Here is a 15943-nt window from a genome sequence, read left to right as displayed (position 1 = left end):
AGATCCAAGGTGCCTCCATACAAGGTGTCTGACAAGAAGAGGCTTACAGTCAAAATAACTTATATGGGAGAGATTTAAGTAATGGAAATTAGGAATGAAAGTAGATTAATAAGTAGAAAAGGTTTTCCTGTATGTTCACCTAATATAAAATAAAGTCAATTGTGTTAGGCATGAGCAGAGAATAGAGTCTTGTTAAGAAGAATACGGCTAATACAAAATTACCTTTTAACAATACAGAGTTACTCTTTATGAAATGCCTTTCTTCTGACATAGTAGGAGACATTTCATCTTTCTTTGGTATCTCTAACATCCTGGCTAAAGATTTAATTTTAATAGCAACTATAATTAGGGGAACCTTGGTGGCTCATTTGATTAAGTGTGCAACTCCTGATCTCAGCTTAGGGTTGTGAGTTTGAACCTTGAAAATAGCAACTGTTTTTTTTACTCAAATTTAGATGTATTTGCCAACTAACATAGGTTTCCCCTTAAGAATTTTGAATAAACCACTAATTTCCTCCTTTCTTCTATATCATTCTGAAAGTGAACTACCATGAATAAACTTATGTCCATTGTCTTGCTTCAGCACAGTAACACTTGAAGAGATCTAGGAAAATGAAAATGTTTTCCTCAACAATCATACATTTTATACATCTCCAAGTCTTAATTTCCTTACCATCCCCTTAGTGTTTTATTTAGAAAAAGTCTTTTTTTTTTTTTTAAAGATATTTATTTGAGAGAGAGAAAGCGAGAGACAGAGCACAAGCGGAAGGGGAGGGACAGACGGAGAGGAAGAAGCAGGCGCTCCCCTGAGCAGGGAGCCCAACGCAGGGCTCCATCCCAGGACCCTGGGATCATGACTTGAGCTGAAAGCAGACGTTTAACCAACTGAGCTACTCAGGTGCCCCTAGAAAAAGTCATTTTTAAATGAAGGGATATATTAGCTTCTTTAATACTATGAAGAAATCTTTAAATTTTTTACTATTTGTTAAAGATAGCATTTACATTAAAAATTTCATCAAACTAGGGAGAGGCCAGCTGACATTGGAAGTATGTAAATACTTTATCACCACATTGGATTGTTTTAAGTAGAGACTGCCTCATAGAGCTTAACCTTTGCTTTGGGAAGTAATTCTCCTTGCATGACTCTCTACTTTTTAAAAATGTTAGTTGTGTTTTTTCATTCAGAGTTTTGTTTCAGGTTATAATCTTTTACAGAATTTTAAGGATTACTTCCTTAAGAATACTTTAGTGCTAATTCAAGCAATCTGTGTACATTAATTTCCAGAAGTTAACTTACCCATGTAATTGCCATGGAGTTGTTCTGAACTATTGATTATGGTTCCAAATAGTGGTACAGAGTTTTTGCTTAGTAACTTTTCTATTGCCATACCTATTCCTGTTTCAAATCTTACAAATTGCGTATTGGACTTTCTGTAATTATGAAGTATGTAGAAGATTGGAGTGGTGAGGAGCCAAGTTTCTAAATTTTGTTTGACTACAACTAATCCTTAATATGGGGTGAATGGTGAGGTCAGGGGAGGAATTGTTTGCTTTGGTCTTCTTTGTATAACTAATTTATATGATGTCTGGTACTTGGTTTTTCTCAGCGATAGAATTTTCAGATTAAAGTTAGGGTAAGTTCCTTGTCTTGCTTTTTTGCAATAATTTATTTGAAATGTAAAATTAGGAATCTTGTATTCTGATTACTTATTAATGGTTCATATTCCGCTTTCCCATTTTTATACAGTTGTATCTTTACTCGACAAATGTTTTGTCTAGGTGTGTTCATCTGTGTACATGTGTATGTAAACACGATCCAAAACATATTTTAGAGCAGTTTAAACAATGGTCTCTCTTCCAACGAACTATTTATTGAACAATAGAATGGCCAATTCAGTTTGTATTGGTTACCTTTTTTCGTTTCAGCTTTTGTTTCCATGCATTAAGTTCTAGATCTGTATACTGTACTTGTGTTGTCTTTTATTAGTATTTAATGAGTTCAACTTTTAAAACTAAAATTCACTTCCCATAGTGTACTTTAATTTTTTAATTATTTCAAGGATTCAGTACTCTTTCTGTTGAACCTGGGTTATATGCACATAAGACAACTAGCACTTAAAAACATATTTGCTTTTCACGGTGCTCCCATTATTACATGTATAAAGTAGTTCATTTCTTACAGATAAAGAAATCTTTTTACATACTATTTTACTTTCTTCAGTAATTTCCGTGTGTATCACCAATAGGATGCTGAGATCCTTTATCTTTAATATGAGGGGTAACTGTACACCAGATAATTCTGAGTTTCTCCATGGACTTTTCCTTAGAGTCCAAGATTTAGGTTTTTGGATATTTAACCTTGTGTTCTTTTGCCCAGAGTATTAAATGATATAAACCAATTAGTGATTGTTATTTGGCAGGTTATTGATTTAAAAGTCCTGTCTTCCAACTCACTATTCCAGTCGAAATGATCAGCCTGACTCCATGGTTTTTATTGCTGCTGACTATTAGCTAGACAGTTAACACTTTAATTCATTATCTCCTCCAGCATAATTACCATAAATTCTTACTATTACCTTGGAAAGTACTGAGAATTAGTAAACTCTTCAAGATGTATTAGGAGTCTTAGTTGAAGCATTTTAACCATTATAATTTATTTTGTTCATAGTAATTACATATGAAAAATGATCCCCTTTTTGAGATAGAGTGCCTCTTTAATTGAGGGTCTTTAAGGTGGCTGTTTTTATGCAAACACACAATATAACTCATAAAGATTATTCTTTCTTAGCAGTACTTAATTGTTATGGTGGTTCACCATTTCTGTATTTCCACATTTTGTTTTTTATGTTTTCTTTTGTAATAAAGAGCCTTCAAACAGATTTAAACTGTCCTTAGTAGTACAGGGAAAGGTAAAGAAAACTATTGAAACTATTAGACCAAAAGAGACATTTATGGTTAAGGAAAAAAAAAAAAACAAAAAACTCTATGTAACATTTCTTTATATTAAGTTGACTACTTAGATTTAAGTTTCTGTTTCCTTTGTTGTTAGTTGTAAAACACTCTGGTTTGGCTTAACAATTAAGGTACAAGTAATGTTTTGAGAATCCTTCAAAATTCATATTCTGAAACAAATTTTAAATCTGTTTAAAGTTCCTTTATTGTAAACAAAAGACCAAAGTACTAAAATCATCAATGATGTTTACTTTTCTTTGCCCTCAAAATTTATCTACAGGGCAGTAAATATAAGAATAGTCAACATTTATTGTGATATTACACCTTAACTACTTGTTACTAAGTCTCTGTTTTTCTTCAGGCTAGTAGCTTGTAGTTCTGACCCATTTCAAACTGAAGTCCTTTAAGCATATTTCATATTCTGCATGCATTTATTGGCCTAATACATGTTTTGTATCAAATAATGCTAATTATAAATTGGGGACCTTGTCCCTTAGCATCGCTCTAGAGATGTTAAGGTTTGTTAAATAACCTACTAAATTTTTACTGTGGCAATAAAATGCTGGTAAAAATGAAAAACAAAACAATGGAGAAAATCAGTGAAACCAGAAGTTGCTTCTTTGAAAAGATCAACCAAATTGGCAAAACTTTAGCTAGATGGACTAAGGAATAAAAGGCTCAAATTACTAAAATCAGACATTAAAGTGGGGACATTACCACCAATTCTATAAAACGAAAGGATTATAAGAGGGTACTGTGAATGACTGTGCACCAACAAATTGGATATTGTAGATGAAATGAACAAATTCCTAGAAACATAAAACCTGACAAGGCTAAATCATGAAGAAACAAAATCTGAAAAGACCTGTAGCTAGTAAGGCAATTGATTCAGTAATCAAAATTCTTCCAGCAGAGAAAAGCCCCAGACCTGATGGCTTTACTGGTGAATTTTACCAACCATTTAAAAATCACAGGGGTTCCTGGGTGGCTCAGTTGATTAAGTGTCGACTCTTGATTTTGGTTCATGTTGTGATCTCAGGGTCATGCCATCAAGCCCCTCATTGGACTCTGTGCTCAATGGGGAGTCTGCTTGAGATTCTCTCCTCTGTCCCTCCACCCATTCTCACTTTCTGTCTCTAAGATAAATAAATGCATCTTTAAAAAGTAGTGCCAATCCTGCTCCAGCTTTTCCAAAAAATTTCAGAGGATACTCTTCCTAACTCATTCTTTTTCCAGTATTACCATGATACCAAAGCCAGACAAAGATGCTACAAGAAAACTAAAGACCAATGTCCCTTGTGAACATTGATGCAAAAATCTTTAGCAGAATACTAGTAAATTGAATTCAGCAGCATATGAAAAGATTACTTGCCCTGACCAAGTGGGATTTATTCTTGAAATTCAAGGATGGTTCAACAGATGAAAATCCATCAGTGTGAACATACTATGTTAACAGAATGAAGGGAATAAAACATTTGATCTTCTCAATTGAGGCAGAAAAGGCATTTCACAAAAATCAACACCCTTTTCTGATAAAATATTCAAAAAAGCTTCTAATGGAAGAAAACTACATCAACATAATAAAAGCCATATATAAAAAACCAACGTTGATCATGTCATTGGTAAAAGATTTACTTAAAGCTTTTCCTCCAAGTTCAGGAACAAGGCAAAGATGCTGTTTTCACCACTTCTCTTCAACATAGTACTTGTAAATTCTAGCCAGAGCAGTTAGATAAGAAAAAGAAATAAAAGACATATAAATTGGAAAGGAAGAAACAAAATTTTTGTAGATGATGTGACCTTATATGTAGAGAACTATAGAGATTCCCCAAAAATCTGTTAAAACTAACAAATGAATTTAATAAAGTAGCAGGAGACAAAATCAACACACATACAAATGGGTTGTACTTCCATAAACTAACAGTGAACAGTCTGAAAAGGACATAATAAAAGCAATTTGATTTGTAATAGTGTCAAAAGAATAAAATAGTGGGGCATCTGGGTGGCTCAGTTGGTTAAGTGTCCAATTTTTGATTTTGGCTTGGGTCATTATCTCAGGGTGGTGAGATGGAGCCCTGCATTGGGCTCTGTCTGCAATGGACATGGAACCTGCTTAATTCTCTCTCTCACTCACCCTCTGCTCCCCCTTAAAAAAAAAATCAAGAGAATAAAATACTTAGGTACTAACTTCATCAAGGAGGTAAAAGATTTGTACAATGAAAACTGTGTAACATTGCTTAAAGTGACATAACTAAATGGAAACATCCCATGTTTATGAACAGATTTGATGTTAAAATGTCAGTACTACCCAAAATCATCTATAGATTTAATGCAATCCCTATCAAAATCCAAATGACATTTTTTGCTGAAATAGAAAAACTCATTCTCAAATTCATAGGGAATCTGATAGGACCAAGAATACCAACATATTTTTTTTAATTGCGGATTATTTGACATACAGTATATCAGCTTGAAGTATACAACAGTGATTCAGCCTTTGTATACACTGTAAAATGTATACCTCAATAAATCTAGTTATCATCTGTCAGCATACAAAATTAATATAATATTATTGGCTATATTCCCCATGTGGTGCATAATATCCCCTATAACTTACTTTGTAACTGGATGTTTGTACTCCTTGATTCCCTTTGTGCATTTTGCTCCACCCTGCTCCCACCAAAACAATCTTAAAAAAGAACAAAATTAGAAGATTCACACATCCCATTTTCAAAACTTTTGTGAAAGCTACAGTAATCAAAACTGTGGTACTGGCATAAAGACAGACTTACAGACCAATGTAAGAAAATAGCCCAGAAATAAACCCTTGCATTGCATATATGGTCAAATGATTTTTGAGAAGGTGCCAACACCATGGAGAAAGGACAGTCTTTTTAACAGATGGTGACTGGGACAGCTGGATAGCCAAAGAAGGAAGTTGGAGCTTTACCTAATGCTGTATATAAAAATTAACACAAAATGAATGAAAGACTTGAATATAACAGCTAAAGTATGAAACTCTTAGAAGAAACAGGGCAAAAGCATCATAACTTTGGATTTGGCAATGATTTCTTAAATTTTGACACCAAAGGGGCCAGCCAAGAGGGCTTTTTCAGTCCCTAACTAACCCCAGCTCCAAGACACCCCAGTTCCCAGGGTTACCTGCTACAATCTGCATATCTGAGAGAGAAGAGGCTGTGGAGCTGGGGCTGCCAGACCTATTAAGAGTTGACTGCTTTAAGGAAGTCAAAGGGTGAATACCACAAAACATAATGAGGAAGGTATGGATTGATATCCCCAAGATTCTGCATCTCTACAACCTCCCAGCTGGTGTCAGTATTCGCTATCCCCAGGCCACTGGGCTGTACTTTGAACAATGAGGACATAAGATGCCTAAGGGAAAAGCAACAACACTAATAAGGGAAAACAACCATTAAGCTATGGAAGCCACCACACCAACCAAATGATTAGTCACACCAGACTCCCTGACCCTTGGGTGATTCCAGCAAAAACACACACAGCCCAGAGCATTGATACACTGATCATGGCCCCACAGACAACAGGAGGAAAGCCAGGAGACTGGTTCAGCATTACGAGAGAGGGACTGTGGCATTTTCAAGAGAAGAGTCAATACTGAGATCTGAGACAAGACTGTATTAGTCTTCTGGTGCCAGACCCAATGTCTGGGAACTGAAAGTATGTGTTCGGGTTCAGGGTGGAATATGGGTTTCCTTTTGAAAACCATGGACATCTGTGGAGGTTATCATCACCACCATTACTCCTTAAGAACCTGAGGAAGAAATACCTAGGAGGTGAGGTGCCCTCTGTTAATCCCACTGACATTTCTTCCAAAAAAAGATTCTGAGTTGACAAGTGAAGCTCAAAGTAATGATTGAGCATTTTGAAGTTAAATTCATTAAATTCAAAAATTCAGAGCTAAAGTTTCCAAAGTTCATCTGAGCACTCCTTCCATTTTCCAGATAAATGGAAGTGAATTACCCAGTCACCTGGAGAGCCAGTGGTATAATTGAGACTTACGTCTAGCCTTCTACCTCCATTCAGTTTTTCCAGAGCAGTGATACTTCATTTTTGCTCAGCTACCCTAAAAGCAGCATCTGTGTTTCAGTGCATTTTCTTGTAGCTGTTACAACATAGCAAAAAATGAGGACACTTCAGGGGACATCCCTGTCCAAGGCTTGGACTTGTTTACTAGTTTGTGAGACTTGGCTGATTAGAGTCAGATAAAATAGCCAGAGTGTTCTTAAGATGGATGGATTTTAGAAAGGGAAAAATAAAATGCTAAGCTCACATGCATACATGCCACCAATTGGCTCAGGAAAGATATCCAGCATCTTTATCAGGCTGATGAGGAGAGACTAGGGACAGATGAATCTTGCTTTAACATAATTCTTGCCCTAAGTAGCTTTCCTCAGCTGAAAACTACCGTGGAGGCTTATTCCAGGATGGCTAATCAAGGTTTGTTAGGCAGTGTTGGCAGTTGAGTTGAAAGTTGGCAGTTGAGTTGAAAGTGGTTTGAAGACCATCTTGCTGTCTGCCCTGAACCACCTTGCTTTCTTTACTGAGAGCTTCTACTAGTCCATGAAAGGTGTCAACACAGATGACTCCACCCTAATCAGGATCAGGTCACTGAAGTTTGATCTTGTACAAATAAAAGAGATGTTCAGTCAGGTGTATCAGAAGACTGTAGGCACAATGATTGCAATTGATTACAGTGGAGTTTAGCAAAGGCTCCCTCTGGCCTTTATGGGCCAGTAGGAGGTATTTTTTAAATGAGTGAAGCCTTCAAAGCTTATCCTTCAAAACAATGACTGACCCCCATGCACCAGTATCAATTATCACGTAACTGAAAGAGCTTTTTACTAAGGGCTGTGTCAGAGTAACGTGCTTGATTTGCACGTGTAGTTATTGCCTTAATTCCAGTGTTAATTTTTCTCCATATACAATGTAGAGCCATATCTTGTAGTATTTATAAAGCATAATTCTCACTGGTCTTACTCTAATCAGAATACCAAAGGGAACATAAATCAAAATCTCTAAAAGGGGGAGGAGAATTAACTTGGGACAAAAATTTGGATTTAGCAATGATTTCTTGAATCTGACACTGAAAGTACAGGTAACAAAAGAAAAAAAGACAAATTGGACTTCATGGAAATTTTTTTTAAATTGTGCACTAAAAGCCACTGTCAACAGAGTGTAAAGGCAACCCATAGGAGGAAACATTTGTAAATTGGTATCCAACAAGTAATTAACCAGAATATATAGAAAATTACTAAAACTACAACTATGAAACAACTCTATTCAAAAATGGGCAAAGGACTTGAACAGACATTTCTCTAAAGAAGTTCTGTGAATGGCCTATAAGTACATGAAAAGATACACATCATCATTAATTATTAGGAAAAAGCAAATCATAACTACAATGAGTACTATCTCATATCCATTAGGATGCATATCAAAAACCAGAAAACAAGTGTTGGCAGGAATGTGGAGGAATTGAAACCTTGTACACTCTTGGAGGGAATTTAAAATGGGACAGCCACTTTGGGAAACAGTATAGCAGTTTTTCAAAAAATTAAAAATTGCATAACCATATGGTCCAGCAATTCCACTCTTAAGTATATAACCCTCAAAAAACTGAAAGCAGGATTTTGAATACATATTTGTATGCCGATGTTCTTAGCAACATTATTGACGAGAGCTGAAGCATTGAATCAATCCAAATGCATCCATCAACATATGAATAGATAAGTACATTTTGGTATCTACATACAATAGAATATTACTAAGCCTTAGGAAGGAAATTCTGCAATATGCTATAACACGGATAAACTTGAGGTCATATGCTAAGTGAAATAATCCGGTCACAAAAGGCAAATACCATATGATTCCATTTAACATGTAATACTTCAAAGCGAACTTAAGACAGAAAGAAGAATGGTGGTTGCCAGGGACTGTGGGGAGAGGAGAATGGGAGTTATATTTAATAGGTATAGAGTTTTAGTTTCACAAGATGAAAAGAGTTGTGGATGTGAATGGTAGTGATGGTTGAACAAAGTTATGAATGTATTTAATACTACTGAACTGTATACTTAATTGTTAAGATGGTAAATTTTGTGTGTATTTATTTTTCTGGTTTAAAAAATGGGAAAAAGTTAAACCATGCTTTAAATAATAAGGTACATTTTTTTAAAAATTGTTTTCCTATTAAAGTCAAATCTGGGGGCGCCTGGGTGGCTCAGTGGGTTAAGCCGCTGCCTTCGGCTCAGGTCATGATCTCAGGGTCCTGGGATCAAGTCCCGCATCGGGTTCTCTGCTCGGCAGAGATCCTGCTTCCCTCTCTCTCTCTGCCTGCCTCTCCATCTACTTGTGATCTCTCTCTGTCAAATAAATAAATAAAATCTTTAAAAAAAAAAAAATAAAGTCAAATCTGGCTGCCAAATTGATACCAAAATATAAAACAAAGGTTATTTACTCTAATAAACAGAACTGGTTTTCTCTGCTTTGTTCTTTTGTATGTATTATGTAATTTCAGTTCATTGCTATTTGAAGTGAAATTATAACTGATTTTTATTGAATAATGCTACTTTGGCAGGTAATAATAATCTACTTATGGAGTAGTATATTAGTTTTCTGTTGCAACATAGCATATTACCATAAACTTAGATCCTTAAAAGAACATCCTCTTGTCAACTCACAGTTCTGTAGATTAGAAGCTAAACTGGGCTCAGCCAAGTTCTTTGTCTAGAGTTTCACAATGCCAAAAGGTGTTGGCCAGCCTGGGCCCTCATCTGAAGGCTTGGGAGAATAATTTGCTTCCACGCTCATTCTAGTTGCTGACATAACCTAGTTCCTTACAGCTAGCTCTAAGTCTGAGATCCACATTTCCTGACTGACTGCTCAGCCAAGGGCCACTCTGCTCCTAGAGCCTACCTACAGTCTTCCACTGGCCTTTCCATCTTGGAAGCCAGCAATGATGTGTCATGTCCTTCTCACCCTTTGTTTCTGACTTGCCTTTCTGCTCTCAACCAAAGTAAACTTTCAGCTAAATTTTAAAGGGCTCTCCTGATGGCATCCGACCCAACTGAGTTATCTCTATCTTAACATCCATTTACTTGGGATTTAATGACATCTATAAAACCCCCCTCGCAGCCTGACTTAGGTTGGAGTTTGATTAAATAATGGGGGATGGGAATTTGGGGAGGCCATCTTTAGTAGTCTGTCGCAAGGAGTATTTGATCCACAAAACGTTTTTATAGGGCTGATGTAAAGTGCACTCGACTTAGATTCTGAAGGTCTTGGGTTCTGCTTGACTCTTTAGGAATTCCAAACTTGGGCTGTAATGTCCTTGAGACTGGAAACTGTCTTACTCATCTGTGTAGCCCCAGTGCCTTGGCAGTGTCTTGTATGTAAGCAGGAACTCAGAATATGTCAATTAAATGAAGTCACGCTGAGATAATTTTACATCTCTCTTTTCATCTTCACTGTCATCAGAGGTTCCTTCTGAATTAAAACTGAGCTGATGAATGCATATATGTCTATGAAAACTTTAAGTCATTACTATAGGAATAACATACAGTATCCTCACTTAATTGTTTTTAAGTTAAATCTTATGACTAGTGAGCAGAAGTAGGACATTGGTCTTCTGACACACTAGATTCCTAACCTTTAATAACCTACTATATATCTATATTGCTTTAGGTTTTACAACCCCCCCCCCCTTTTTTTTAAAGATTTACTTATTTATTTATTTATTTGACAGGCAGAGAGAGAGAGGAAGGGAAGCAGGCTCTCTGCTGAGCAGAGAGCCAGACGCGGGGCTCAATCCCAGGACCCTGGGATCATGACCTGAGTGACCTGAGCCCAAGGCAGAGGCTTTAACCCACTGAGCCACCCAGGCGCCCCACAAAACCCCTTTTTAAAGTCTGCCTTTTAATGAACTTATTCAAGAGCCTTTAAAACTAAGTACGAATAGTATGGCCTTTTATACAGATGAGAATAAACTAAAAAATTTGACCAGGGTCATCTACTAATAAGCAAAGCTAGAGATTTAAATGCAGTCCTCCTGCATAGGAAATACAGTTTGTACTTGCAAGTTCCCCATCTCTTCTATTTTAAATAAAATATTTTTATTTTTATATCTTTATCTTTATTTCATCTTTATTTTAAAGTGTTTTGTCTGTAGTCACTTTGCCAGCTCAAAAGGAAACAATATCCTATCTGTACTTGTGGAAGTTTATGTTAATATTGTGTAACTGATATTAAACCTAAATGTTCTGTCCACCCTGTTGATATAAAGATATTTTGAGCAGATTGTGAACAAGAAAAAAAAAAATCATGCTTTATTAGGAAAATTGCCTAGTATGTTAATTTGCTCAAAATTTGATGTTTGGTTTTATGTACTTTGTCGCTATTAACATCCTTCTGTTTTCATATAGATTTCAATAAATGAGTAATTTTGGAAGCATTATTTTAGAGATATATAGTTGTCACAGTAAACATCTTGTTTTTCTAAAAAGATCTTAAGATATCTTTAAAAAATTTTTTAAGGGGCGCCTGGGTGGTTCAGTGGGTTAAAGCCTCTGCCTTCGGCTCAGGTCGTGGTCCTGGGGTCCTGGGATCGAGCCCCACATCGGGCTCTCTGCTCAGCGGGGAGCCTGCTTCCCCCTCTCTCTCTCTGCCTGCCTCTCTGCCTACTTGTGATCTCTGTCAAATGAATAAATAAATCTTTAAAAAAAATTTTTTTTAAAGATTTTAAGATATTTTAATATCTTTATTTTAAAGTGTTTTAATAGGAGTTCTGTACCCTTTAAACTTAGACTTATAAGGTATGTCTGAGGACGGGAGTAAGTTACAAATTCTTTTTTCTTCTAATGCCTTGGAACTCAATTCAGTTTTGTGCATTTTATAGCATTCATTTATTGATTTTTCTCCCACTTTTTTGCCTGTAAGCCCTCATTCCATTATGTAGCATAATTCTTTTAATTCTATTTTTAGACTATTAGAAATCCTCTCGATCAAATTAAAGGAAGTAAATGGGAACAGAGGTCAGTCCCGACATGTAGAAGCTCTCGTAGGGAGCGCTAATGTGTGCATCTGCATGAACTTACGTGCTGTTTTCTTCTCTGTAATACATGAAAAATCACTTTCCTTTATTTTTTCTATTTTCCTTTTATTGTCACTATTAAATTTGTAGTATGCATAATCCAGGGACAAAATCCCCCAAAATACAGTGCTGCTTATCTTTCAAGAATTTTAGGCACGAAATGGGGGACAGGACACATTGGTACTGCAGATTCTCATTTCTGTTGGTTTTACAGAAGGCTTTCTTGGATGTTAGGATGAGGTGGTGGCTTTTTTTCATATGTGAAGCGTAGTAATCTAGGTATTAAGGACTTTTTTTTAATCTGTTTCATGTTTGGTACCAAACTAGCTTCTTGGTTTTAATATGTGTGGATGATAGATACCTGTTTGGTATAGGGGTTTGAGAGGTAGATTGGAGGAGGTGGGAGGAAGTAAAGGGTGTTTAAAATCTATCTGGCTGTATTTCACAGGCACTTGAGCTGCTTTCCCAAACCAAAGCCCAGTATCACAAACTAGAGCTGGTTGCCCCAGCAGGTGTCCCGGTCTTGTGACTGATGATCTTACAGTCATGCTGAATGAACCTGCACATTGTAACTCTGCCCTCTTTTCTTCGATTCTGCTTCATTGCCTTACCCTAAACCAGGCAAATAGGATTCTGTCACTAATAAACTAGTGGGGTACTTCCTGCAGTGTTGAAAAGATGCTGTTGATAGGTGGTTGTACTCTGACTCAGTGTGCATTTGAAACGTTCTTCTTAGTAAGTTTGGAACTTTTCTAAGCACAGCTACATAAAATGCCTCAAGGTTGTGTGTGTATGTGTGTGTTTTTCCTAATCTTAGTTAAAGTGTAATGTGTTATAAAATAACTTAAGAAGTGTATTTTATTTTGGTACTACCTAAGAAGTCACCTTACAAGTTCCATTTAGCTCAGTTAACATGGAAATTGTGGCCATTTGCTGACTTAAAGAAAATACCAACCCACAGAATGATTTTAGAGAATCTTCCTCAAGTGTGCTTCTGGGAGGAATCAGTACTTTATACTTAAAAGCAACTTTGATTTCCTCATTTCCAATACTTGTGCAGGTAGTTTCTCTGGGGTTTAGGATTATGAATTAAGCAACAATCTCTCTGTTTCAGTATGAAATTTAATACAAATCTTTCTTGTGTGTTCAGCGGCCATTGCAGTCATTTGGACAGACAGGAAAAAGGTCTAAGGTATAGTAAATATTTTGTGCTGGCATGCCAAGGGCCTTCCTTCATGCTTGATGAATCCTTGTTTTCATACAGCGCTGCATTCAGTTTAGTTTTGTCATATTTTGTTTGGGGCAGAAAGCTTATTTTGTTTTATTTGGGGTTTTTGCCTTGCCTAGTTGCTTTTGTGCATTGCTTCTATATCTTTAATGGTTCTCTATAGAGAAAATGGCTTTCTTACCATTCTTTGGGTTTTGAAATTGAAATTAGTCCCATCCTTGCTATTGCTACAGTTTTTGAAACTGCAGTTATTTGTTTTCACTCTTAACAGGGTTTTGTGATATTTAATGATATATTTAACTTGCACTTTTCACCTACTTTTATACATGGCCAAAACTATAAAGAAACTTAAGAAACTCTAGGGGGCTTTTGGATATGCCCTAGATTTGTGAAATGTAGTGTTAATTTTAAATACTTTTCTTTAGTCAAGCTCAAAGTTAAAGCTAGTTCGGAGCCTTGCAGTGTGTGAAGAATCTCCACCACCCCCTACAGCAGAGATATCACAGGAGAACCAGGTAAAAACAAAACAACAACAACAACAAAAAAACACCAAACAAAAACAAAACAAGAAAATGGTTATTTAAAGACATGGTGCAGTAACCTGCTTCCTGGAGAATATTTTTTCATTAGGTTAAATAAAAGTTGTATATGCATGTGTGTGCATTATGTATGTGTTTTCATTTGTTTGTTTTATTTTTAATGAGTGAAACTGATTTCATAATAGGTGCCACTGAGGATACAGATGAAAAGGTAGAAAAACCTTGTTACTTCAATATGATGCTTAGTGCAGTAGCTTCACTCTGGAAAAATGTAGGAACTATATACCTAACTGGGAATATGGCTGTAAAGGATTATATATTATTGAAAAGTTATAAAATAATAATGTAATACTTAGAGTGATTGTAATTGTGGTGAAATTTGCACTTTTGATTTTGGCTTTTATGAATTTGTTAAACACTTACTGCTTGTGTGTGAAGAGGAGACTACCCAGACTTTGGCTTGATGTATGATTTTACTTATTAACCTGAATGCATGGTGAAGCCAGTTTTCTAGTTAGGTTGGCTGTAATAGTTTAATACTTCTAATTTCTCTTCTGTCTGTACTTGTAAAATATTGAACAAGTGAGGTTTAAGCGAACGGTTCAGTTTGCCTTTTGTATTTTCTTTAATGCTATAACTTCATTTTTCTCATCATCTCAGCTATGCACTGATCTTCGTCTCATGTTACTTTTCGATATTTATACATAAATGTTTTAGGACCCTCTTATCAGTGTCATCAAGTATGATAACTTTGCCTGTTGGTGGTGTGTTCTACTTCTTAAGGATTTGAGCACTGAAATCCCTTTATATCTCAATAATCCACTTTCAAAGAATTGAAGCATCTTCATGGCTATTTAAGAAACTGTGACTAAAAAGAGGAAGGAAAAAAATGGTTATGGCAGGTTGTACTTTTTTTAAAAAATAAATGCCAATTGTACATTTATTAATTCAAAAAGACTTATACTTTACCTTGATTTAGAAGCTGATACCTCAAAATCCTCCTATAGATATTGAAGATAGTTGTCACATATTTAGAACGTGTTAGGTTCTTTAAAAACACTTCACTTCTTTGTTTCCAAAATACAAGAAAAGGAAGTTTTTGCAGTCAAATGCTCTACCACTGAGCTATACCCCCAAGAAAAGGAAGTTTTTGAAAATAAATTATTTATTGTCAGTGAATATATACAGATTCATTTCCTTTGAAATTTGTTCAAGTGTCAGGAACATAGGGTTCAAAATTTGTGATTTTTATTTAAAATTTAACTACATGGTTAGAAGATAGTTGTATATTCTATAAAGTAGATACACTTTAGTAATAAAATAATGAATGAACTTTGTAGCGAGAAGCTAAAATATAATCAAAATATTTTATTAAGTATTATTGCCTGGAGAACATTTTTAAATGTTAACCTTTGGTTTTTACATGGTTGTTGACAAGGCTGAAGAGTTATGATATACTTTGGAAGAAATGAATGAAATTTTTTTGAAATAGCAATTTTAAAAGTTATATTGTACAAGTCAGAGTAAACAGTACACCTTGTACAAGGTGGAACAATGGATATTTTAAGGTTTTTTGAGAATTCATTTCTTCATTCCATTGTCCAATATGTTGCATCATCTTAGCCTCATGGAATTAATCCAAGGATATTGAGAAAATGAGAAGGGTCAGGCATTCATAAGTCTGTTAATATGGAAAAGGTACATACTTTTTGAGAAAAAGTGTAATGTGATCTTGGGTTTTATTCAGTACATTTTAACCTGATCTGAAAAATATTAGAGGAAAAATTCTCACAGTGCTACACAAATACGTCTAGTGAAAATTTATATGAGAAAAAATTAATATCAAGAGTGTATGTTGTATATTAATATATGTTATTGATCAGAGATAATAATTTTTGTGTTTATCTAAAGTTGAAGGAGCTGAGTTTATAGCATGTGAATAATGAATAAGGTATTCATGCCAGAGTTCAGTATTCCACTTAATAGATTCTTTCTCAATTTCTCTTGGATACAATAATTCTTTTCTTTTCAGATAATAACCCATTATTATTCTCTTAATAAAAGATACTGCTTTTAGTAGAAATTTATCTTCTTCTAAGC

General features: G+C 35.4%; 1 protein-coding gene across 1 annotated transcript in view; it reads left to right on the top strand.

Annotated features, from left to right (window-relative positions):
- The window catches only part of R3HDM1 (R3H domain containing 1), a 206095-nt gene that overhangs the window by 74438 nt on the left and 115714 nt on the right, over positions 1 to 15943 (top strand). The window contains 2 exon segments of the mRNA XM_047722506.1: positions 13227 to 13268; positions 13730 to 13819. Of these exon segments, the coding sequence (XP_047578462.1) occupies positions 13227 to 13268; positions 13730 to 13819 (132 nt within the window).

This window comes from Lutra lutra, chromosome 3 (assembly GCF_902655055.1).
Source record: "Lutra lutra chromosome 3, mLutLut1.2, whole genome shotgun sequence".
Lineage (NCBI taxonomy): Eukaryota > Metazoa > Chordata > Mammalia > Carnivora > Mustelidae > Lutra > Lutra lutra.
This window is presented reverse-complemented; position numbering and strand designations above follow the sequence as displayed.